Source organism: Hippopotamus amphibius, chromosome 2 (genome assembly GCF_030028045.1).
Source record: "Hippopotamus amphibius kiboko isolate mHipAmp2 chromosome 2, mHipAmp2.hap2, whole genome shotgun sequence".
NCBI lineage: Eukaryota > Metazoa > Chordata > Mammalia > Artiodactyla > Hippopotamidae > Hippopotamus > Hippopotamus amphibius.
In genome coordinates, this window is record NC_080187.1 from 178,661,981 (window position 1) to 178,688,850 (window position 26,870).

The window sequence follows — 26,870 nt, forward strand, 5'->3', positions numbered from 1 at the left end:
GATTAGTAACATTAATCTCTATTTTGTATAAGAAAAAATGAAAGCAGGAATATTAAATCAAGTCTAAAACTCAACTTTCCCGACTCTCCAATTACCACATCTCCAAGCTCTGCACCTTCATAATCCTTTACTCTGTATTGCAGCTGTTAGCTAACAAAAAATGGGAGTGACACGTGGGTATCTTCTTTTTAAAATAAATACCTTTCATTATTGATTGAGTAATCTCTCAGAAAATCCACTAATTCAAGTGATTTTAGAGTTAATTTCCTAAGCCTCCCTACTGAATTAATCTTCCAATTCAACATTTCATCTACCCCCATGGATATAAAAGGACATTGATGCATTTTTAAAAGTTTAAAAGTAAAGTTTAAAAAAACTGCTTTGAACCAGACAACAAACATCTCAGAATTTATGAATTATTTTCTATATCCACTTACTCTCAGAAATACCATAAACACCTAAAATGCATACTCAGTCTATATTAAAAACCTGGTTTGATGTCAGATAAACATGATGTTTATATCTACAGATTTTTAGTCTTTATGTAAGTATATACTTACTAATTCTGAGAAAGGGTCGATTCTTAGTGAATATAGAAATAAAATGAAATAAAATAGATGCACTGCTATGAAGAACTCGGTAAAGCAAACCTCTGATGACTTTAAATTCCTCACACAAACTCATGCTGCCTGGTTGCTCTGAATGGTGGTGTGGTTCTATTCTGCCACAACCTTTGAATGTGGCATTCTAACAAATGATCTGCAAAACTATCTTTAGTGGTTGATTACAGTACATATTCCTTCCTCCAAAACTTAGAGAATACCCTCTACTGCTGAAATTATTCTTTCCTTAAAGATTTGTCATTTCTAGTAGTTTAAAATATAAATTTAGACAGATTTGCTTGACAATTTGGGTCAAATTCTAAAAGGTATTTTGAATTTCATTAAAGTCTCAGGCAAGTCATTTTCCAGCAAGTTATCTTTAATGTCTATGCTAAATAAATAACATTTACACACACGACAAAACCATCATAGGCTGCTGTAAGAATCCAATGCATAAGAATCCAAGGTAAATGTACAGAGGTGCAGCAACTATTTCAAAGTCTAGAATCAAGCATCTGTGTATAAGCAATCACATTGATTAAAATCTTCCAAGCTTAATTACTCCTTAAAAAATTTTAAATTCTATATTGGACAAAACAGTTACAAATGTATTTGTGCAAATTAACTTTAAAAATTTAGTATGGCTTACAAGTCATCAGTTACTTCTTCAGCATCATACTATATGAGCACAATTGAGTCGTCATTCTGCATTAGCCATTATTCTTAGTTCAAGTGAACACACTGTCACATCTGTAGACAATATAAATCTAATCATAATCACTCTGCACCCAAAAGGAATAAAGGATTACGATGCTATCGAAGCAAATTTGTTTCTAGGGACTTTGATGAAGACAATAAACATTAACAGAATTTGGGAAATAAGATTTGCAAGGCTTCTCTCTCCCTCTGTGTGTTAGACATTTATTGGAGAAACCTCACCTGACTTAGGAGTAACAGGAAATTGGCACAACTCATTCCCTTCTTCTTATCACACATTAAAAAATTCAGGCAGTTTTCAAAAATTAATTTCTTATAAACCCAGTCATCAATTTCTTTAAAAAAGAAATTGCTTTAAGAGATCACAATAAAATTAAAAATAGTTTAAATATTGCCATAATTAAGAAAAACAAAGTCATCATTCATACAAGCAATGAAATTAAAATTTATCACATAACAATCATTCTGAGCTACAAACTAACACGTAGGCTATCTTGCAAGTCGTATCACCAACTGCTAATTTTATTTACATTAACGACAAGTAGTATAACATTTACCAATTACAAGTCTACAGGTCTACTTGTTGGTAGTAGTTGAGCTTTTCCAATAGGATTTTTTGGAGAACCTTTATACCAGACCCTCTCTTTTTCTGATGGTCTTCTAAGGACCCTGTTATTTATGCCAGAAGAAAAGCCCATGTCATTGTTTACAACAGATTTTACTATACCATGATTTGTCAGATCATCCAAGGGAAACTTAATTTGGCCATTAGATATCACTTCCTGTTTACAAACTCTGGTGGACCCAAGAGAAGCATTCCTAGAGTTTGGGTGCCTCTTCATTTGTGAGAAAGATGTAGAAGTTACCGCCATGCTTGATTTTGAAATCGTATCAACATTTGACTGTTTGCATGATGTAGACTTCTGTTCTTTAGGACTTGATCTGGTACATGGAACAGAGGAATCTTCTGACATTCTTTCTATACGAAAGGGAAGAGCACTATCACAGCTCACTGATTTAACCAGAGGAGAAGCAGCATCACCAAGACTTGCTAATTTATGCCTTGGAGGTTGTCCACCATACTCCAACAAAGAATTAATTCTTCTGACAGACTGACGGACAGGAGTACGCTGAAACTTCAGAGGTGACTTAACTTTTGTCCTATTTGGTTCATTTAAAGAAAGATTGTTAAACCACTGTATATGGTCTGAAACCTTTCCATGCTCTGTCATTTGTAAGTGTTCAGAAACCGTTTTATCACATGTTTCCACCAGTGACTGCTGTTTAACAATTCTCACAGGCCTAGGTTTTGACAGGTGTGCGCTATTACACACAATCTGCTTTGAGGAAGAGGTACTAGCCACATCCTCCCTAGAAGCTGCGCGTTTCAGTAAGTTCTCTTCAATCATATTTTCATTCTCCTTTAATTTGGTACTTAGTGTATCCCTTGGGGACTCTTGTTTCTTTATTTGTTCATCACTGGGCAATTCTTGCTTGCTTAAGCAATCTTTTGGTATATTCAAATGAATGTTGTTTTCTAGTTCTATCTTCATCTGAGTTGAGTAACAATTTATAGTGGCTTCTCTACCCAATTTTTGAGCCTGATGTAGTGAAAAGTCTCTTTCTGAAAAACTATTTTCATCTTTACTAGTGGGGGGTTCATTTGATTCTATCACAGTCAAATTATTAATTTCAAATAGATTTTCTTCTGGGCTATATTCAATAGAAGATGTTTCGTTAAATTTTACTTTCCCCACATTAATTAATGATGATTGCCTGTGATTTAGCAATGCATGAAGATTATTTCCAGATTCAGAAAATGCCTTCTGAATTTTCACCACAGTCTCTGTGGTCAGGTTATTTTCATCCCCACTAAGAGAGCTGCTAGTTACGTTGTTATTATGCTTACTGTGTACATTAGAAGAGGTAAGCTCATATGAGCTAACAGATGACTTTTCAACCATCATATCAGGCTCCAAAGAAGAGTTTTCCACCTCAAGAACTGCATCTATTGGAGAAGCTTCATTTCCATCTATTCCTTGAAAACTTGAATTACTAGGTCCAGTCCAAGACATCCGGTAATTTCTTCCACCTAGTCGCTTTGGAGTTAATAAGTTTTCCTCAGACTTACTGATCTTCTTTGAACCTAAAATAAAGCAGTTCAGTGTTTTTAATCATTTATATTTGACCTAGCTTTGAAATGTTATTCAAATACATGACATATCAAATACTAAGCATTTAATCTCGATAAATTAGATTTGTGTTAAAAGATAATTTTCATGTATAAATACATCAAACATTTCTATAATTACATTTGTAAAAATCCTCCAATTGTTCATAGAAAAATACATTGCAATTCCAATATCTTCACTATTCAAACACGAATTTTCAATTTCTAGAACAGTAAATTACTTAACATATTTTATCATTAAAAAAGCAACTAAAGGTTATATGTCAATTATATCTCAATAAAATGGGAAGAAAATTTAAAATAAAAACTAAAGTAGGCTTTTGGGGTAAAACTCTAACAATATCATGTAAATGTACCTTTTTTTGTTAATCTTTCATCAATATCTGGGCTAAAAAGCAGACCTGTTTTTACAGATTCAATCCTATTTTTTAAACTTTGATTTGCAAGTCGTCGACCAACATTTTCAGATCTATCAACACCAGAACACACATTCTGTACAGAAAAAAATTGAAAAAGTTTTGATTAAGAAATAAACCTAGTTAATTCAAAATATTAAGACAAAGTGTTACTTTGTAATTATCAAAATCCTCTACAGCTAATTTAAAAAAGTGTATATATAATTGACGAAAAATTTTATAGCAAACACAATATACTTGCCTGCATGCTGATGAAAATTATAAGCATTTGACTTGGCTATTAGTGGATATTTTATGATTTAAAATAAAAAACAGCCTCACATATATTAACTTAAAATTTTTTTTTCTGTGTGTGAGATAACTCTGTGCCAGGGCTTGTTCACAAGAGTGAAAGAAAACAAAAAGGAAACAAAAAAAACCAGACCAAAATCTTACCCTCATGGAATGTACACTCTTGATGGGGAGATTTAGACCAGAACAAGACAGACAATAAATTATAATGTATAAAAAAATTATAATGTATAATATACAATACATAAGGTGAAAAGTGCTAAGGATAAAAGTAAAACGGGGTAAGAAAGATACGGAGTGGTGAAAGGTGGGGGTATAATTTTAAACACAGTGAACAGAGGATGACTTGTGAGTAAAGAAAAATGAGGGTGAGAGTCATGACGGTATAAGAGGGAAGAACATTCCAGGAGAGGAAGATGCCAGTGAGTCTCTAAGGCTGAAGCAAGGTCTGGCACATTCAAGAAGGTGCAAGGAGGCAAAAAAGTGAATGAAGTCAGCTGAGTGAGCAAGGGAGGGTGGCAGGAGGACAGCTGCAAGAGGCAGGCCGGGAACAGATTATGCGGGGCACTGCAGGTCAGCGTAACAACTTTGGTTGTTGTTTTTTTTCCCTTAGAGTGAAGCAAGGAGTCACTGGAGGGTTCTGAGCAGAGGACTGACATGAATGACATGGCTTAACTCTGGTTTTTAGGGGATAATTTTGGCTCTAGTACTGCAGCAAGGTAGAAGCAGATAGACCTACTAGTAGGAACTTACTGTACTAACGCAAGTTCTGATGACATAACTTAAGAGAAGGTTACAGGTGTAATACTGGTAAGAAATGGTCAGTCTGGATAGACTCTGGAAGCAGAAGTTAGACAGGATTCCCTATTGGTTTAGACGGTACATGTGAGAAAAAGTGAGGAGTCAAGAACACCTGCATGATTTTTGGCCTAAGTGACTGGAAGAATGGGTTGCCGTAAGTGTGATGGTGAGGACTGCAGGTAGAAGTGTGGGTGGAGGAGAGGCGGAGGAGTGGGAAAATATCAGCAGTGAAGAAATGCACCTCGGGAGCTCTATCTGGGGAAGGTTACACTTGAGATGGCAACACCTCCCTACCTGGGATCAACACCCAAGTAGGGAGGTCAAGCAGGTAGATGTCAAACAGTTGAGTTGTTCAGGAGAGCATTCTGGGCTAGGGGTATAAACTTGAAGTCTTAAGTAAATACATGATGTTTAGAGATAATGATCACCTTGAGTGAGTAGAGTGAAAAAAGAAAAATCCAAGGGCAAAGCTTTGGGCACTCCAATATAAAGGAATTAGAAAATTAATTGGCAAAGAAGGAAGAAAATCATGAGACTAAAATGTCCCTGAAGCAGGGAAAGAAAATAAGCCAAAGAGGAGCAAGTCATCAGCTGGGTTACATGCTGCTGACAGATCAAGTCTGACAAGGACTGGTATTTGTCCACCTGTTTGAGCAATGCTGAATTCATGAATGATCTTGTGAGAGCTGTTTCAGTGAGTGTTGGGGATGAAAGCTTCACTGGGATTGATTTCAGCAGGATAGAAAAGGAGGAATTGGAGACAACAACTACTGGAGACAGTAGATGGAGGAGAGGCAGGGTTGAGAGTCTTAGCATCAAGTCTTCAGCTTTATGCTAATATAAACATCAATGAAATGGTGAAAGACACTTACTCCATCTTTGCTACTTTTCCCTAGATTAAATTTCAAACGAAGAGATCTTCGAACCTTTTCTTTACGGCTGATTTTAGGAGAAAAGCAGCCTGCTTTTCCTGATTCCACCCTAGAAAGAGTGAAATTTAAAACATCAGTTAATAGCATAAGAACTGGAGGAATTCCTACACAATAAAGTTTGAAAGTCCAGAGCAAAGCACATTGTTAGTAACTGAATAGAGTAATAACTTTTTAGGTTTAAGGTTTAAGATACCACATGTGAACACACTGTATTTGCATATAAAAATTATCTTTCCTGTTTACCACAAGAGTTTAGTCACTTATAAACCAGAATTACTAGACTAGTTTTTGTATTAACAGGAAATTTAAAAATTATACACATCAACATAAAATAGGATTTCAAGCAAGCAAAATGGACTCAAATTAGGAATCTTTCTCTGGAGGATATACATTTGATTAATAAGACTATAAAGGCAAATGGGATGTTTTAAAATTATGATTCAAATATGACTCTTGGTAGAAAGACACAAAATATTCTATTAACTATATATACCAAATTTTTATCCAACCTGGATAAATTACCTGCAAACTTTTTTGCTTGCAAGCCTTTTACTTCGCCTTAGCACACTTGTACTGATCAAATGGTTTCCACTGATGGCAACAGGTGAGAGTGAACTCTGAGATGACACTTCTGGGCTTGTATCACAGTGAACTATAAAAATAACCACATGTGATAGACCACACAGACTTATTTTCTTTTCAAAATATAAAATATTAACAGCAATTAGATTTAAAGTCTTAATTCCCACCCAAACAACAATAAAATCACATAATTTCTGGTTAGAATTTTCAGGGGTCAAATAACCCACGGCAACTTAAAAAAAAAAAAAGTATCAATTTCTTACTTTTTAGTTGCCAATTAAAGGTCAGGTTAAACATTATTTTTATATTAGAATTTTGCTTTAAACTCTTAATACTACAAGGGAGGGGTGGGCACCGTTGCTGACTGGAGAAAGAGCAAGCTTTTGAGACAGACTTGAGTTTGTCCACCACTTACTAAATGGCTTTAGGCTCTAAAATTGGACTTCTATGGTGAATATAAATATTACTGTAATGTCTATAAGATACCTAGAATAATACCTGGTATGTAAGATTAATTAATGCTATTATCAAATGTAAACTACTGAAAAACAGTTTAGTGTCTGAGTATCCAGTATGCACCTGCTAGCCAGCCTGCTGTCTACCTGACTCTGGAGTGTAATTTGTCCAATATTTTTGGCAAATAATCAAAAACTAATGATCCATAACACACACCTGACCACTTGGCTACTGCCATGTTCCATGCTAACAACAGGAGGTTACAACAGCTCATTTTGATTAAGTTATTTAAAACTATACCATGAAACCAACTATAATAAAAAACTAGGGAAAAAGTATAACAGTTACGAGCAAAGGCCCCATATACGTGGTATCTGAATACTGTCCAGGACACTCTCAACAACCACAACCCTCTCGGCAACTCGCTGATGGAGAACTCACATGGTCCCCAAAGAGAGATACCCATGTTTTTCCAATTACAAAAACAGAAAATAATACAACCATGACAGTGATTTTTTTTTTGGGTGCATTTGGCTAAAAAAATGCTTGGAGGCAATACGATATATCTAATGTGACACAGGTAGCTTTATACTAGGGCTGCAGCCTAGTTATCTTGAAAATGCATCAGTGGTGACAGGCACAGCCAGAACAGATGGAATAATACACAGTTACAGCACATATTAGAAAAAAATTAAAGTACTCTATGGATTGTAGATTAATATTGTCACCTTCATATATTAAAGAAAAGCATCATATCTGTTGTAATCCAAACTTAGAAGCCAACTCATTTTCAATTTTGCAGATGCAATTTATTGAATTGTGGCTGAGAAGGTAGGGTCAAAGAAAAATGGTGAGTTAAAATAATAGGATTACTGATGTTGAACTTGTTAATTTTTTTTATTAAAAAAGTTTTACTGGTTAAGCAGGCTCATACTAATGTTACAGTTACATAAGAATGTTTAACCTATTTTTGGGGAGTTTGGAGGGAAGGAATCAGCAGGTTCATTTCTCGGGGAAGATGTTGTATTGCTAATAAACAAAGGCAGGTAGAACTATGATTCACATCTGCCATTTGGAAATAGTCCTCCAAAGTGGAAAAGCCCTTAAGTATTAAAAACACACTAAGTTACTTTAAAGGAGTTTAAGTCTCTAACTTGTGAATACTGAAAGAACTACAGACACAGCTTCAGAGTTCTTATCATTATACTTTAATGAACCATACAGAATCCATAGGACCACAGAGAACAAGTTGCTATTCTGTTCACCTTTTTAATAAAACAAACAGGAAAATATAAACCTTTGGATAGCAGAAGCAAAAGGGAAGCTTTGGGGAAGACCTCATAACCCAGCTAACAGATTCAAAATTAAACTCTTAACATTGTCTGAAACCAAAGAAAATCTAAAAAGATCAGAGACTACTCACATTTTGACTAAATGTGAGACAAATATGAGACAGAAGACACTGGGCTTAGAGTTTCATTTCATTTTGGGTTGATCATAGGTTAATATGAGACAACTTGTATTCTACGCATGCTAAAGGATCCAACTCAACCCTAGATGATACTAACAAAAATTTGGTTTTCAAATTAGCATGATTACACTCTTCTCTGGAGGCTCTGGTTGGCCACATTAGGAACTTGCAGTTCATTTGGAATAAAATGGCTGGGCTGGTAAGGGATATGGAAACCATGCCATAAGGAATGGTGTAAAAGCTACTTGATTATAAAACTTTAAAAATACCACCCCCTAAACTAACCCACAATGGTTACTCCAATAGTAACACCCCCACTCTAGATTCAGAGACGCTGAAATGCTGGTGACCTCAGCTCAACAGAAGACAGCAATTCAGCCACAGCTACAGATCCAGAAGTAACTAAAGGAGAATGCAGGATGTTCAAAACCTGAGCACCAGCACTATCCTATCCAGTGACCCATAACATGGCAGCAACACGCACATACACACTAACTATACTGAACCATTGTCTATTTTAAAAGTTAGGAGACTTTAAAAAATTCAGAAACTTGATAAAACAGAGAATAAAACTCTGGCTCCTAAAGGGTTATATTAATATGAAATAGCACTTTGCCCAGAACAGGCACTCATGTTAATGTTTATAACCCAATTATATAAATTCTATTTGTTACCTGATACTGGTGTAGAAGTGCTACTGAAGAGATTACTTGGCAACAACTCAAAGTTAAAATTGTGCTTGATGGACTTCCTTTTCTTACTTGAGAAACCATGAGAATCTACTGGCAGTTTACGCTTAGCATTTGGTGTAAGAATTGTTGGTGAAATGGATAGCTGGGCTGGAAAACAAAAAATTTGTTTTTCTCCTGCGAAGCTGATAAAACACAAACACTTTATATGATTTCTTCTTATAAAGCTATTACTTACAACTAACCAAAAATGGGGGGATATGTTTACATTAACATTACCAAATATTACTAAATTAACTGTGTAATTACTTAAAATAAAAACACTGAAGTTGCAAAGAAAGGCAAGATTCTTAGTAACAGTAACTTAAATACCAAATAGACTAAAAGATGCATATAATTCACATTAAAGAGTATTAAATAGGGAAGAAAAATTATAATCAGTGTTGAAACAAAAACTGATCTAAATATTTTTGCTTTTCTTCATAACTGAGTATTAACCAGTTAATGTCTTCAATCTAGAAAACAGAACAAATAATCAAATCTTCTATTACTGGGTTGAATAATTTCAGCCACAAGCAAACCAAAATAAAAAATTAGAACAAACACTAATAAACTTCTGGTTCTAAAATAAAAATGAGATTGAATTATTTTAGCATGTTCAATAGCATCCAATTTACAAATGGAAGAATGTGATTTAGAAGATCAAAGATATAATAACAGATGAAAATAAATTCTTACCTTCAATTTTAGGTTCATTATATCCAACATAATTATATATTATATATAATTACGTATATATATCTAATATCATAATATAATATTATAGTACAATATCTACACAGAAAATTACATTTGGAATTAAACAAAATAAGTATTCATTATTATAATTAATTTCTGTATAACATGTATAAATGTCCATTTAAATAAATATATATAATACCTACCAATTCTTTCCTGTTGAGGTGTAATAGAGGGTGTCCTGTTAGATTTAAGTTTATTTAATGCTCCACTAACAAAATCTGAAATTGCAAGGCATATATAATCATATAACCAATTATAATAACATTTTACCTATCTTTCATCAATAATTCATATTGCTATTTGTGGTCTTTTGGCATCTAAGTTTATATCAGCTTACATATTTTAAAGTCACTTAAGGTCATTTAAAAGGAATTATTTCAAAATGGGGGAAAAAACTAAAGGATGTATTTGTATTCTATTCATCTCTTATACTCCCATATTTCTCAAAAAAATAAATAAATAGGAAGATATTAAATACAGAATGAATTGTAAAACAAGTATCTATAATGTATAGAAAGAATATGGAAAAGGAAATCATTACCTTTTGAGGCAGGGAAGAAATGGCAATAAGAGAGAAAGCTTTGCAAGGGAAATAAAACCTGGACAATACTCTGAAGGCAAAAGTAAACAAAACTTTGAGGGACTTCCCTGGTGGTGCAGTGGTTAAGAATCCGCCTGCCAATGCAGGGGACACGGGTTCAATCCCTGGGTGGGAAGATCCCACATGCCGCAGAGCAACTAAGCCTGTGTGCCACAACTACCAAGCCTGTGCTCTAAAGCCCGTGAGCCACAACTATTGAGCCCAAGTGTCACAGCTACTGAAGCCCAGGCACCTAGAGCCCATGTTCTGCAGCAAGAGAAGCCACTGCAATGAGAAGCCTGTGCACAACAATGAAGAGAGTAGCCTCCGCTCACCACAACTAGAGAAAGCCTGCACGCAGCAATGAAGACCCAACACAGCCAATAAAAAAAAAAAAAAAACCCTTTGCGTAAGATGACAAATAGAATCAGAAAATTGCGACTATATTTAAAAATAGGGCTTCCTAGGTGGCGCAGTGGTTGAGAATCTGCCTGCCAATGCAGGGGACACGGGTTCAATTCCTGCTCCAGGAAGATCCCACATGCCACGGAGCAACTAAGCCCATGTGCCACAACTATTGAGCCTGCGCTTTAGAGCCCGTGAGTCACAACTACTGAGCCCATGTGCTGCAACTACTGAAGCCCACGCGCCTAGAGCCCGTGCTCCACAACAAGAGAAGCCACAGCAATGAGGAGCCCGTGCATCACAACAAAGAGTAGCCCCCACTCACCGCAACTAAAGAAAGCCTGCGCAGAGCAAAAAAAAGACCCAACACAGCCAATAAAATTAAAAAAAAAAGTTGTCAAACAATTCTATAATAAAGGTTAAAGGGGAAAAAACAGTAAAACTATAGCTACTTCAATTTGGTAGTGAACACAAAATATAAAGAGATAATTTGAGACAACAAAACCATAAAAAGGGAAAAAGAAAAGGATAAAACTTGTATAGGCAAATTAAGGTAGTAAGATGATATGGGCAGAAAAACGACTCTTTAACCTATAAGACAACTCATACAAACCTCATAGGAACCACAAAATGTAAATCTAGAGCAGACACACAAAACACATAAGAGAAAACTGAGAAAAATGTCATAGAAAACCACCAAACCAAAATGGCAGAAACACAAAGAAAAAGAAACAATGGAGATATAGAACCACCAGAAAATAAAAGATAAAATGGCAGTACTAAGTCTTCATCTATCAGTCATCATTCTAAATGTAAATGGATTGAATTCACCAATCAAAAACCACAGAGTGGCTGGATGGATTAAAAAAAACAAAATCCAACTATATGCTATCTTCAGGAGACTTACCTTGGCACTAAAGACAAACAAAGGCTCAAAGTGAAGGGATGGAAGATGATACTTCAAGCAGATGGCAGCCAAAAGAAAGTGGGTATAGCCATATTCATAATAGACAAAAATAGCTTCAAGCCAAAAAAGTTAACAAGAGACAAAAGTGAATATTATATAATGATAAAGGGTACAATTCACCAAGAAAAAACAAGTCATTAACATTTATGCACCTAACATACAAGTGCCAAAATATATAAAACAAGTATTAACAGACCTAAAGAGAGAAACTGACAGCCAACACAATAACCATAGGGGACTTTAACACCCTACTTATATCAGTGGATAGTTCACCCAGATAGAAAGTCAACAAGGAAATAGCAGTTTTAAATGAAACATCAGACCAGATGAATTTAATAGATTTATACAGAATATCCCATCCAAATACAGCAGCACACACATTCTTCTCAAGAGTACATGGAACATTCTTATGGATAGACTGTAACTTTGGACATAAAACAAGTCTCAATAAGTTTAAGAACACTGATACCAAATCAAGCATCTTTTCCAATCATAATGGTATGAAACTAGAAATCAACTACACTACAAGAAGAAAGCTAGAAAAATCACAAATATGTGAAAGCTAAATAACATGCCACTGAACTACTGAGTCAATCAAGAAACCAAAGGAGAAAAACAAAACAAAACAAAACGGGTGAATCCTACCAAACATTCAAAGATTTAATACCTATCCCTCTCAAACACTTCCAAAAGACTGAAAAGGAGAGGACACTTGCTAACTCATTTTATGAGGCCAAATTGCCCTGATACCAAAACCAGACAAGACAAAGCAAAAAAAAAAAAATTATGGGCCAGTATCTCTGATGAACATAGATGCAAAAATCCTCAACAAAATAGTGTCAAACTGAATACACACTACATTAAAAGAATCAAACACCATCATCAAGTGGGATTTATCCCAGGGATGCAAGGATGGTTCAACACCCACAAATCAATCAACATGATACATCACATTAATAAAATTAAAGATAAAAATCATATAATCATCTCAATAGATGTAAAAAGCATTTGACAAGATTCAACATCCATTTGTGACAAAAACTCTCAATAAAGTGGGTATAAAAGGGACGTACCTCAACATAATAAAGGCCATATATAATAAACCCACAACCAACCTTATACTAGCAATATAGCAAAAAGGTGAAAGCTTTCCCTCTAATATCAGGAACAAGACAAGGATGCCCACTCTCACCCCTCTTATTCAACACAGTATTGAAAGTCCTAAGCAGAGCAATTAGGCAAGAAAAAAATAAATAAAAGGTTTTATATATGTACATATAAAACCTCCACTAAAAACCTATTTGAAATAATAAGAAAACAATCTCATTTTACAATCACAACAAAAAGAATAAAGTACCTAGGAACAAATTTAATCAAGGAAGTAAAAGACCTGTACACTGAAAACGCTAAGACAAAGGAATGGAAAGATATTCTGTGTTCATACATTAGAAGAATTAACATTGTTAAAATGTCCATACTACCTAAAGCAACCTAAATACTCAATGCAATCCCTATCAAAAGCCCAATGACATTTTTCATGTAAACAAAATTAAAAATCCTATAATTTATATGAGAACACAAAAAACCCTGAAAAGCCAAAGCAATCCTGAGAAAAAACAACAAAGCTGGAGGTTTCACACTCCCAGATTTCAAATTATATTACAAAGCTGTATAGTATTCAAAACAGCTTAGTATTGGCAGAAAAAGACACATATCAATGGAACAAAATTCAGAGCTCAGAAATAAACCCATACATATATGGACAATTAATTTATGACAAAGGAACAAAGAACATAAAATTGAGAAAGGATAGTCTCTTCAATAAATGGTGTTGGGGTAAAAAAATGGTGTTGGGAAAACTAGACAGCCAATGCAAAAGAATGAAATTAAACCACCATCATGCAAAATTACAGCACACACAAAAATCAACTCAAAATGGTTTAAAGACCTGAATGTAAGACCCGAAACCATAAAACTCCTAGAAGAAAACATGAGCAGTAAGCTATGTGACATCAGTTTCAACAGTATCTTTCTGGATATGTTTCCTCAGACAAGGGAAACAAAAGCAAAAACAAACAAATGAGACTACAAACTAAAAAGCTTTTACACAGCAAAGGAAACCATCAACAAAAGGACAATCTACTAAATGGAAGAAGGTATCTACAAATTACATACCTGATGAACAGTTAACATCCAAAATATATAAAGAACTGATACAATTAAACAACAACAAAAAAACTCAAGGCCAGTAAAAAAATGGGCAGACGAACTGAATAGACATTTTGCTAAAGAAGACATACAGATGGCCAATAGGCACATGAAAAGATGTCCAACATTACTAATTATTAGGGAAATGCAAATCAAAACCACAATGAGATACCACCTTATACCTGTTAGAATGGCCATTATTAAAAAGGTGAGAAATAACAAGTGTTGGAGAGGATGTGGAGAAAAGGGAACCCCCATGCACTATTGGTGGGAATGTAAATTGGTGCAGCCACTATGGAAAACATTATGGAGAATGGAGAGTCTTCAAAAAATTAAGAATAGAACCACCTTATGATCCAACCATCCCATATCAGGGTATTTATCCAAAGAATATGAAAATACTAATTCAAGAAGACATATGCACCTCTATGTTCATGGTAGAATTATTTTCAACAGCCACGATAAGGAAACAACCTAAGTGTCCATCAATGGATGAATAGATAAAGATGTGGTATATATATATACAGTGAATATTACTCAGCCATAAAAAGGACAAAATCTTGCCATTTGTGACAACATGGGTAGACCTTGAGGGTGTTATGCTAAGTGAAGTAAGTCAGACAAAGACAAGTACTGTATGCTTCCACTTGTGTGGAATAAAAATCCCAAACTAAAACAGCCAAAATAAATGAACAAACCAAATCAAAACAAACACACAGATACAGAGAACTGGATTGTGGTTACCAGAGGGAAAGGGAGGTGGGGGAAGGGCAAAATGGGTAAAGGGGGTCAACTGTATGGTGATGGGTGGAAACAAATCTTTTGGTGGTGAGCACACTATAGTGTGTACATAAGTCGAAATGTCCACATGAAACATATAATGTTATAAACAAATGTTAGATCAATAACAATAAACAATATGTTTTTAAAAGGGAGGGGAGAAGCTTGCTGGATAAGCCATTTAGGCTGGGTTTTGACAAGTGGATATTATTTGAACAGTAGAGGTAGATGGAAGTGAAAAAATTATATCAATAAAAAGTATAAGCATGACTTCCTAAGTGGCGCAGTAGTAAAGAATCTGCCTGCCAATGCAGGGGACACGGGTTTGATCCCTGCTCCAGGAAGATACCACATGCCATGGAGCAACTAAGCCCGTGCACCACAACTATTGAGCCTCTGCTCTAGAGCCCATGAGACACAACTACTGAGCCCATGTGCTGCAACTATTGAAGCCCACGCGCCTAGGGCCTGTGCTCCACAACAAGAGAAGCCACTACAATCAGGAGCCTGCACACCACAATGAAGAGTAGCCCCCACTCTCAGCAACTAGAGAAAGCCCGTGTGCAGCAATGAAGACCCAACGCAGCCAATAAATAAAAAATAAATAAATAAATAAATTTATTTATTTAAAAAAAAAGTATAAGCAAAAGAACAGTGTCTAAAAAACAATGAATAACGAAAGCAGTTTGACTAAAGTATAGACTACATAAAGGAAACACAGGATACTGTAGAAAGGAATGGTAAGGCAATCCTATGAAAGATATTTATAGTCAGGCTACAAATATCAGAATTAATGAAAGTTTCTGAAGGGTATGCATGTGAGATACATGATTAGAGTTATATATTAAGAACATCAGTCTCTCAAAATAAATATGACAACAGATTGATATTCTCAAAAAAAAATAAATAAATAAAAAATAAAAAAAAAAGAACATCAGTCTTGACAGTAACAAGCAGGGCGGATTCAAGGAGGAGGAACAAACACCAAGAAAGAAATTCTTACAGTAAACATGCAGTAAACACTGCAGATAGACTCTTACAGAACCTGAAAACTGTGTGAATATAGACAGTAAAGTAAAGAGTTAGGTACCCATGGTTTAAAGCTGTGACTAGAGAATGGTGGTACCATTAATAGAAAAAAGAATTTGAGCAGAACCAGTTTAAAGAAGGTAGAGATGATCATCTCAAAATGTTGAGCTTAAGCACCAAGGAAAAACAGAAGTGATGATGTCTGCCTAGTAGAGACTTTTACTAAAGTGGAATTGACATTTGTGAGATAGCAATCGTAGAGATTAAGTGTTCATCTATTTAGATGCAATAAATGAAACTTATAGGAGTGAATGAAATCACAAAGAGAAAGGGTAGTAAAGATGATCTATATCCGAGAATATCTGAATTTGGGGTGGGAAATTTTATGGGTTGAATTGTGTCCTCCAAAAAGATATGTTTAAATCCTAACTCCCAGTACTTGCAAATGTGACCCCATTTAGAATTAGGGTCTCTGCAGATGAACTCAAGATGAGGTCATTAGCACACCCACGGGTGCCATGACAGCTCAGAGCCCAACCATAAGAGGCCAAAAAGTGGGTGGTGTCCCAACTCCTGGAAATTCCCACCCCCTCTCCAAGATAGACTATTCTTTCTACTTGTTAGCCTATGAAAGTACCCAGCCCATAAAAACTAACCACCCCCACACCTTGCGGCTGCTCTTGCCCTTTGAGACAGTCCACATCTCGGGCCTTCTGAGATGGCCCACACTCTTGTGGAGTGTGTAGCTCTAAAATAAATCTGCTTTCACTTAAAAAAAAAAAAAAGCTCATTAGGGTAAGCCCTAATTCAATGTGATTGGTGTCACTACAGGAAAAGCTGGACAGAAAGATGTCTCAGGAGTTCGCCATATGATGACAGAGGCAGAGATTGGAGTGATACAGCCACAAGCCAAAGAATGGCAAGAATCGACAGCCACCACCAGAAGCCAGAATAAGCACAAAAAGATTCTCCCGTAAAGGTTTCAGAGGGAGCATGGCCCAGGCAACACCTTAATTTCAGACTTCTAGCTTCCAGAACTGTGAGACAATAAATTTTGGTTGTTTTAAGCCACCCAGTTTGTGGTACTTTGTTGCAGTACCATACTGCACAGTACAGTGCTTTGTTATAGAACAAAGAAAGCATAAGAGAAATCTACAAAGCAGGCAAGAAGAAAAAGAAGGTGGCATAACCATACAAGCCAAAAGGTTCAAAAAGGAATGGGAAAGTTAATAGCAATTGCATCTGATACTCAAAAGATAAGAAATTTCCTAAGGTAACTGGAGGAAGGCCTGTCTTCTGGATCAAGAAGATTAATAAGTCTCATGATTGATTCCACCATGAGAAAACTGGTTCTTTTTGATTCTTCCTTGGTAACGACTCCATTATTTAGTTCATACTACTAATTCACATCATTATTTCAAATCATTATCTCACACATGGATTACTGCCACACATTTCTGACTATTCTTCCCACCTCCAGGTCTCAACTTTCCAAACCAGATAATCTTCTAAAATAGTTTAATCATATTATGCCTCTCTCCAAACCTTCAATGGTTCCCTAATACCCAGCTTAATGTTCTTATTCTTTAGTGTGACATCAAGCTTATCATGATACCATCCTAATCCCTAGGAAAAGCCACTCAAGTCATGCAGACATAGATGACTTCTACCTTACACAAATCTTTCTTCATAGCATCCTAGAATTGGATACAAACATTCTGACCCTCCACCCAGTTCTCCTAGATTCTACTCATTCTTCAAGAAGTTTAACCTTCTCTTTGAAGTGTCCCTGGTCATCACAACTCTTCTCCCTGGAATGCAGTTTATGTTGGTGTAACTGCCTAGCACGCCATCTAAGACTGTAGAGTCATCCTTATCTTTCACGCGCATATATCATGCTCTTCCAACTATGCTACAGCCCAAAAAGGCATACACCATAGCTTATGCTTTTTTATGTTCAAACACATTTCAGGCAAAAGTAAACTGCTGTACCTCCACAAATAGGATTGCCATGACCACTTACCTCCTACACTTTGTCTTCGCTTTCTCTTACAGTCACCAGGAGTTTCATAATCACCTTCTTCAAAGCCTTCTAGGGATGGAGTAGCACAGAGACTATCAATACCCAACATAGCTGGCATCTTTTCTAGGATAAAATCTGGAACATGCCCTAAATGAAAATGCTCACAATTAAGATTTTTCCTCTACTCCCCCTCCCCCTCAAAACATTTCAATAGTATACAGCCATTTTCTAACAGCTGTCTTCATAGTTCACTTAGAAAAAGCTGGGATCTCCCTCATTTAAACAAATCCCATTGCTTAATCATGCAACTAGGGCTTCCTAGGTGGTGCAGTGGTTAAGAATCCGCCTGCCAATGCAGGGGACACAGGTTCGATCCCTGCTCCAGGAAGATCCCACATGCCACGGAGCAACTAAGCCCGCGTGCCAAAAAAAAAAAAAAACAAACAAACAAACAAAAAAAAAATAGCATTTTGGGGCTTCCTAGGTGGCGCAGTGGTTAAGAAGCCGCCTGCCAATGCAGAGGTCACAGGTTCGATCCCAGCTCCAGGAAGATCCCACATGCCGCAGAGCAACTAAGCCCGTGTGCCAAAAAAAATAAAATAAAATAAAATAAAATCATGCAACTACATCTTACCAATATCTGATGCATAATCAATAAGAGTTTGTACTACTGCAGCCTGTAATCGCAGCTTTTTTTCTGTGTTAGCAGACATCTTTTCATGTCCTTCACTTGTCTGAAGAAGATTAGGTGCAAGTATTACAGCAAGATTGCTGCTATCCATCTTATTCTCACTGGACCTTAAAGGAAAAAAGGTTTTATGAGATGGAGCCAAAGATAAAAATACAGAGTTAAAATAACATACTGAGCACATTTTGAAGACCTCTTACTTTATCAATTAAACACAAATCAAGATACAGTTACCTTTCATCTACCCATCTACATGAATGGCTTGAAATACGACAGAACCAGAAACACACAGCCTCCGTGTGCTTAAATATATGTCCTAAAACACTGCTATCCGTAGAGTCCACACTATTTTTCCACACAAATTGAACATTTTTTTTTTTTATTTTCAAACCCACACACAGAAAATTCAAAGTACTGAAGGCCACAAGTTTGTCTAGAACAAACAGGGTCAATGACAGCAGGGAGAAGGAACAAATTTGAAAAGCAAACTGCAAATATTTTAAAAACACAGTAATCTGAATCCATTCAATGGACTAAGAATCCTACAAACACCAATAAGCCATTAAGGCATTCATAATGACAACCCTAAGAAGGAAGGAAATATTAAATTATTTGATATATTGTTTTTTTTTAATTATACAGGGTATACTTGTTATAATAAGGAAAAATATAATATTTTAAAGAAAAATTTCCATTCCAAATGAAATTTAGTTTATTATCATAAGGGTAAATCTAGCTAGTTGAGAAATTAAACTATCATCTCCTAAGACTTTTAATTACTACTCACCTGAGAGAAACTTTCCTGAGAAAGTTAAAGAAGTATCTTAATATATTAATTGTGTTGTCAGCCATAAGACAGGAGAGCAACAATGTAGCTTTATTCCTCTCCTCTGGTCTTAATTGTTGTGCTTTAAAAAGTGCTTCATGCAAACCAGTTGGGAGAATGGGCTCAGGCAATTCCCTAAAAAACTGCTTCAGAAGTCCTGCAATATCACAAGCAGGTGCAGAAGACAGGCATCTTTCACCATGATCCACTTTATTCTGAAATAAATATAATAATCTTGAACATTCAGGGGCTTAAGGATTTAATGCAAATAAAGTATCTTATACTCTAAAGAGCTTTCTTTAATAGATTTCTCTTAACTCTTGTTTAAGTATATATCAATCCTTTTTAGAAGGCTAAAAACAAAATTAAGAAAAAAAACTATAGTACATTATAGGAACAAGGACGATGAATTTGAAAGTATTCTGTAAACTTTTAAAGTATTATTTAATAGCTTGATTGTGACAATCATTTCACAACACATACATACATCAAAGCATCATTCAGGTTGTACACCTTAAATGTATTTATCAATTATACCTCAATTTTAAAAAAAAAGCATTACATAAATGATATACATTTTGGAAAAAGAAAAAGGGTTCTTCTGCCATGAAAAAAAGCTATTTGCAAACTCAATTTCTGTCAATAATTTATGTAATAGTTATAAATATTTTAATCCTAAAAACCAAATCAAAAAGTGGTACAAATGAAAAATTATAGTTCAAGAATATGCTTACCTTTAGTGCTTTTAGACGAATAACAGATCCCGATTTCCTAAAAAGCCCTTCTGTATGAATATGCTCTTCTAAACATGAGCAAGCATCAACAAGAAAACTGAAAGAGAAAACTCTTTTCAGGTGGCAAGACACACATCTAAATCCTATTCTGCACATGCGTAGATGGAGCACTACGCCCCTTTCAGCTCTGATGCTACAAATCCCTTTAATCTCTGTGATAAAAGGTTACTTTTAGGTTTTATTTTTGCTTCTTAAATTCTTCCCTAAAGCCCATCTTTTTACCCATGACACAAGGAGCCCGGTTCAATTCTAGATCCTTATCAATCTTAATTCATTTCTCTGTATCTCCTTAGAGCACAAGATTTGTCTTCTTTTTTACTGCCTTCACTTCTTCACATGCCAGTCTTTGCTCAACCCTCTGCAGACTCCTCCCCATTACTCTATCAAGGTCACTAACGGCCTCTGCCTTGCCAAATCCATGGTCAATCCACTGTCTTTATCTTGCTTGTCCTACCAGCAATTTATACACTTGACCACTCCCTGATGATCTTGAAAACACTTTTTCACTACACTTCTGGATTTCTTGCTGTCTCTCTGACTGCTCCTTCTCAAACCTCTTTCCTGGCTCCCCTTTATCTGCTAGACTTCTCCATCCTACCATCACCCAGGGTTCTGTCTAAGGCCTCCTTTTCTTTACCTATTCTCTCTCTACAGGTGATCTTGTATAGCACACATAGCTTAAAAAACCTACCATCTACTACATTTGCCCAAAAATAAGGCAAGGTTTTTCTTCTCATCAGCATTACCTCTTGGAAAGTCAGATATGTCCATCCCAGTCCTTACAATCCTTCTCACATTTAGAGGTGTGTGCTCAATTTCTTTATACTGAATAATTTTTAACAATCAATATTGGCTTTAGATGCTTAGGTAATGACTTGTAACAACAAATTTGAATATATATCAGCTGCAAGCAAATGAAGGCAATGAACTGGTGCATAGTGGCTGAATGTTGCAGAGTAACTGACAGACAAGTTTTCTTTTTAAAAAAGCAGGCAAAGAGGGCTTCCTAGGTAGCACAGTGGTTAAGAATCTGCCTGCCAATGCAGGGGACACAGGTTCAATTCCTGCTCCAGGAAGATCCCACATGCCATGGAGCAACTAAGCCCGTGCGCCACAACTATTGAGCCTGCGCTTTAGAGGCTGTGAGCCACAACTATTGAGCCCATGTGCTGCAACTACTGAAGCCCACGTGCCTAGAGCCCGTGTTCCGCAACAAGAGAAGCCAGGGCAATGAGGAGCCCATGCACCACAACGAAGAGTAGCCCCCACTCACCACAACTAAAGAAAGCCCGCGCACAGCAAAAAAAGACCCAACACAGCCAATAAAAATAAATAAATAAATAAATAAATGTATATATTAAAAAAAGCAGGCAAAGAAATTACAACAAAGATTTAGTCATTATTACTAGGGATATGACTGCAATTCTAAATGCTGAAAATCATCATAAAAAAATCTTTCATAGGCCATTTAAAAAGCAAAATAGTAAGCAGTTACCTCATGAAGATTGTGAATCTGTATCTATAGGGTGAGTGAGGGAAAATCATTCTAAGGCAGTAAGGTGTTCAATAAATGCTTTTGGACAATGCAACAATTAAAAACCTAAGTTATTGGACTACATACAGTAGCCAGAATGAACCACACTTTGGATAGAGGGGAAATGAATTAGTAAGAGCTAAGATAGTTTCTTTATACTATGCATTTTAAAACTATTTTGTTATGATGTAAACTTTCCTAGTAATTTCTTATGCAGTTAGTCCAAAAGGTTATTTACAAATAGTGACATAGAAAAGCTCGCGTTACATAATTTATATTCACAAATACTCCAAATAGTTTAAATATTCTTCTATCCAACATTTCTAAAACAAAAAATATTAAAATTATAACTGAATTGGTAGTTTAGTATATTACTGAGTATAATCAGAACAGTAGTGAGGAAAAATTGGTATAGAACTGAAAACTCTACCTTAATAGAACAAAAATAATTTGCTTTCTAACATTTATTCATCACGGAACCTTAAAATTCAATCCTGAAAATGAGTACAAACTAAAAAGTTAAACATGCAAAAGTTTAAAAATCAACTTTTAACATTAGTTACTGTTAAGAAATAAAATCATTTGCTAGTTCCAAGTAATTGTGTGCAATCAACTATTTATTTTTAAACATTCAAATACCCGTTTGAAATATTTGCTCTTCATTTCAAACTTTGCTTACCTTGGAATATGTCCATATTTTGGTACAACAGACTGCGGCAATGCATCAAAAGGTACTCCAAATATTTTACCCTAAAATGACAAATTCAGTTACTCTAACACAAATATTAAGCTCAATATAAGTTTTCCTAAACATTAGGCAAATTAAAAACCTCGAAAAATAAAACAAGACGGCAGAAATAAACTACTGGTCAAGACAGAAAACAATTATATCAAGTACATTTGTTAAAAAGTAACTAGTTTGTACTAGATATGGTAGGTGCTAGGAGTACGAAAATGGTCAAGATAGAGTCATTGCCCTTAATCAACGCAGCAAATTCCCTCAGCTTCCAATCCCATAATGGAAAATCAACTTAGTGTTCAGTAGAAACAGAATTTGGCCCCAAATGCTAACATTTCTGGAAAAATACTATCAATAAAAGCTCCTTCAGTAACTATATAAATATTCACCTTAAACTTTCTGTTGGTCATCTTATAAATACTAATTTGAACAAAAGGCCAAATTGGCTGATAACGGTGATTCCTGTCACTCAGTGAGTACTTCCTAAAATTATATCAGGGTGGTTACTTTTAGACCTGATTATCTTTTCCACACTCCATGGGAAAGGACTAATCAAACTGTTCTGAGGTATCCAAGGAAGGGATTCTACAAACAAATTTCATTTCATACTTGCAAAAACATTTTTAAAAAGTCACATTCGGATGTATTACTCACATTCAAATTTTAATACATTTGAAGATCCCAAGAGTATACCTGTATGCTGGTTAACTTGAGTGTTTGTGCACACCTCTGAATAAAAAATCTGCCACTATCTTCAGACATATATTCAAACTTCTTAAAAATGAGTCACTGATTAAGAAGCTTGTAGCTTTACCTTGGACTTAAAAATAAATTCAAGCCTGTACCTGTATGCTTATATAAAATTAGATTAAATGGGCATTCCTAATCACAAATATGTTAATTTAGTTTAGCTATATCTGCTCTTCATGAATCCTCTTGAAGCACCTACGTTTTAAGAGCATCTTATTTAATCTTTCATTTACAATAAAAAATCATTCAGGGGATTCCCTGGCAGACAAGTGGTTAGGACTCTGCGCTTTCACTGCTGTGAGCCCAGGTTCCATCCCTGGTTAAGGAACTAAGATCCTGCAAGCCATACTGCGAGGCCAACATCATTCAGCATTCGTAATGATTTGACCAAATCTTACTAGCCCTTTTTCAAGCAGCTCAATTTAATTGACGAATATAGAAAAGACTGTGTACGTATAGTGCTTAAGAGAGCAGGCTCCTAGAGGCAGACTGCCAGGTTTTAAATCCTGGCTCTTTCACTTATTAGCTGAGTGACCTGGATCAAACGATCATTCTCTGTACCTCAGTAACCTTACATAGGTCCTAAGTCATAGAGTTGTAGAGAGAATTAAATGAATTAAAAGATGTAAAACATCAGTATCTGACAGAGCAAGCATTCAAAGAATATTTGTTGCTGTTACAATTATCATTTCAAGGTGAGCTATTAAAAAAAAAAAAAGTTAGGGGGACTTCTCTGGCAGTTCAGTGGTTAAGAGCTTCCACTGCAGGGGGCACAGGTTTGATCCCTGGTCGGGGAACTAAGGTCCCACATGCCCTATGATGTGGCCAAAAAAAAAAATTAGTTAGTATGGGCAACGCCTTATTAGAGTAAATGAGAATTTTCTTGATACTGTGCAACCAAACAAAATGCAAAAATAAATCAGATGCTGAAGCTGATTATAAGTTTACAAATGTCATACAAAACTAGAATGCAGGATTGGTTTATTTTTCAATTCTCATCACGCTCAATAACTGGCTTCGCAAGTGCTATAATTTAATCTCATAAAATAAAACTAATAACGTGCTTCTAAAATTTTATGTATCAGAACATCACTTACAATACCATCTTTAAAAAGATGTCAAGCACTTTATCTTAAAGAGCTCAAAACTATCATTAGATAACAAATGCCAAAAAGCTAAAGAAATCTAGTACTCAAGTAATTACCTAACATGTTAAATATCATTCGTGTAACAATGTTCTTCTGTATTTCTCTATTAGAATATTTTTATTAAGGTTTCCAGCACGACTAACAATTAGTATGTAGACCACTGATTATCATAACTAGTGAAATAAGTGGCATGTGACAGGCATTGTGTGCTAGTCTTATCTACAGATCTTATAATTTTTTTAAATCCCCTAAACAACCCAAGGAGAGATATCATTCCCATTTTATAGAGTAGGAAACTGAAGTGTGGACAAGCGGCCCAAGATCACACCCCAAGTAGGGGTAGAGCAGGAATCAAACTCAGGTCTATCTGACTCTAAAGACCAAGTGCCAGTTTTTCTTGAGGGGTAAGAAAAAAATCTGCGTAAAAATTCTTTCATATACTTACACCCTACTATATTTTAGATTGTGGAAAGCCAGTTTTACAATCAGAAGAAATAATTTCTCCAGAATTTATAAGCTATTAAGAAGAATATAAATTGTCAGTTTCCTTCTGCAAGTACTTATTTTCTTTCAGAAACTATAAACTATTAAGAGTTACACAAATTAATTTTTTAGTTTTCATTGCTAAGTATTTAGAAAGCACCATATAATTAGGCAAATTAACCTAAAACAAAACACTTTGTATTCAACTTATTTTTCACAATGAAATTCTTGATGATTCTGTAGAGATATTAAAATCTCATTCAAAATCTCCTTACCTCAACCACCCCAAAATCAACAGCTTCTGAATCATTCCACTGTGGTTTCTCAATCTACTCATTAAAAAAAATCTTTTTATGTCTCAAGAGTATGATATAGCCAAGCAGCAAATATGTTCTTTTCAAATTGGTGAATATAAAGTTATTATCTAAAGCCTATTTCTAATGCGGTCGCATCTCCTTATCTACTGATTAACTTAGAAAATATACTGGTACCCCTTGTCCCTCTCCAAATATTACTAAAACAGTGGTGGTGGGGTAGTGGTAGTTGTCTCCCTTCCCATAGGCAACTTGTTCATGATGTATACAATAACAGCAATATCTGGAGACGTTTTCAACTGTCACAACTGGGACATGCTACTGGTTATCTAGTGCATAGAAGCCACAGATGCTGCTTGACATCCTATAATGCACAGGACAGCTAACCCCAACGCCCCCCAAAGAATTATATAGTTCAAAACGTCCATATTGCTGAGGTTGACACACCTAAACATAGTCTCTTTTGGATCCATACAAAATGAACATTTTAGCATGACCTAATAATAAGAGATGGTAGAGAATGTGCCCCCTCCCCCCACCCGCCTTTTTTTTTTTAACCTAGACCTCTCTCCCCAGAACTTACCACTGTTTCCGTGGCTGCTGTTTCCTGCCTCCTGCGATCGCACTGGGCACGGCCACCCTTGACCTTAATGCCATGGACAGCTCGAAGCTGCTGTACAACGGCCAATCGCACCAGCCTCCGATCCCACATCGCGGACACGTCGCCCACTCTCCGAGGTGGGATCTGAGTCCTAACCCTCTTTAGCCACCAAGTCTTCCAATTTCCAAACACTCTCAGTTTTGCGCTCCGCTCGTCCGCCTTCCGGCCACGTCCGGCACTCTCCCAGCCCCGGACCCCGGCCACTTCCACGGCTTTTTCCTTGATCCTTTACACACTTCCACCGACCGTCTTCCCTTAGCCCTCTGACCCAGCCACACCTCACATTTCCTTCACTTACACCGGCTTTCCTTCCTGTCACTGAATCCTTTCAGCTACTTAAACAGATCTCCCTTCTTTCTCCCAGATCCTTTCTGTTCCTTGTGCCACGCCTGTTCCCAGCTTCTCATTACTTCCGGCCACTTTCCTCCAAACCTCCCTCCGCCCCCGTCGCTCTCCGAACTGTAGAGACGACCCTCCTCCGTGCCCCTCCTGCCCCCCGCCCCCCACCCTCGCCCAACCGCCGGACCAGCCGGCTGCTCAGGGGCCTCTTCCAGTCCCGGTCCCCGCCCGGGCTGGTGGCCGCCGTCACCCCGTCGTCTCACAAGCTGCTCCTTCCGTCGCCCATCAGCCTGCCGGCCGCCCACGGCGAACACATCCCCTTGCGCGCACTGCAGTCAAACGGCCCCCTCCATGCCTCCGCCCCCACTGCCTCTGCAGACGCCCGGAGCCGCTGCTGCCGGCTCCCCCTCGCTTCCAGCCCAGGCTCAAACGGCAGCGCCAAACAGCGCTCCGCACTCTGATTGGCCCGCTCCTCTTTTCAAAATCAGGACCCCCGGAGGGTGGCCAGGCGCTGCCTGTCTAGCGAGTGACGGGTTGGGAGGGAGTTGGGGGGGAACCACGAAGGGTGTGGCAGGCAAAACTGAGAAACACGAAAAGAAAGGTGAGTTCCACTTGCTCCTTCTTAGCCATATTTTGGAGGAAAATACGGTTTA

At 36.5% G+C, this 26,870-nt stretch overlaps 1 protein-coding gene across 2 annotated transcripts; it reads right to left on the bottom strand.

Moving 5' to 3' along the window:
• Window positions 1-973: 973 nt before the first annotated feature.
• Window positions 974-26,634, bottom strand: ARHGAP11A (Rho GTPase activating protein 11A). Of its 2 annotated transcripts, XM_057724333.1 has the most exons (13): window positions 25,801-26,634; window positions 22,463-22,533; window positions 21,745-21,768; window positions 20,190-20,286; window positions 19,417-19,670; window positions 18,576-18,739; window positions 17,942-18,088; window positions 10,093-10,167; window positions 9,134-9,298; window positions 6,473-6,602; window positions 5,891-5,999; window positions 3,867-4,002; window positions 974-3,465 (listed from the first exon to the last, which is right to left on the bottom strand). In XM_057724333.1, exons 1-13 carry the CDS (start codon window positions 25,927-25,929, stop codon window positions 1,880-1,882), a joined length of 3,087 nt encoding a protein of 1,028 aa, XP_057580316.1. In that variant the 5' UTR covers window positions 25,930-26,634; the 3' UTR covers window positions 974-1,879. The 2 variants fall into 2 exon arrangements, with proteins under 2 accessions (XP_057580316.1, XP_057580317.1); XM_057724334.1 differs by lacking the exon at window positions 21,745-21,768.
• Window positions 26,635-26,870: the final 236 nt, after the last annotated feature.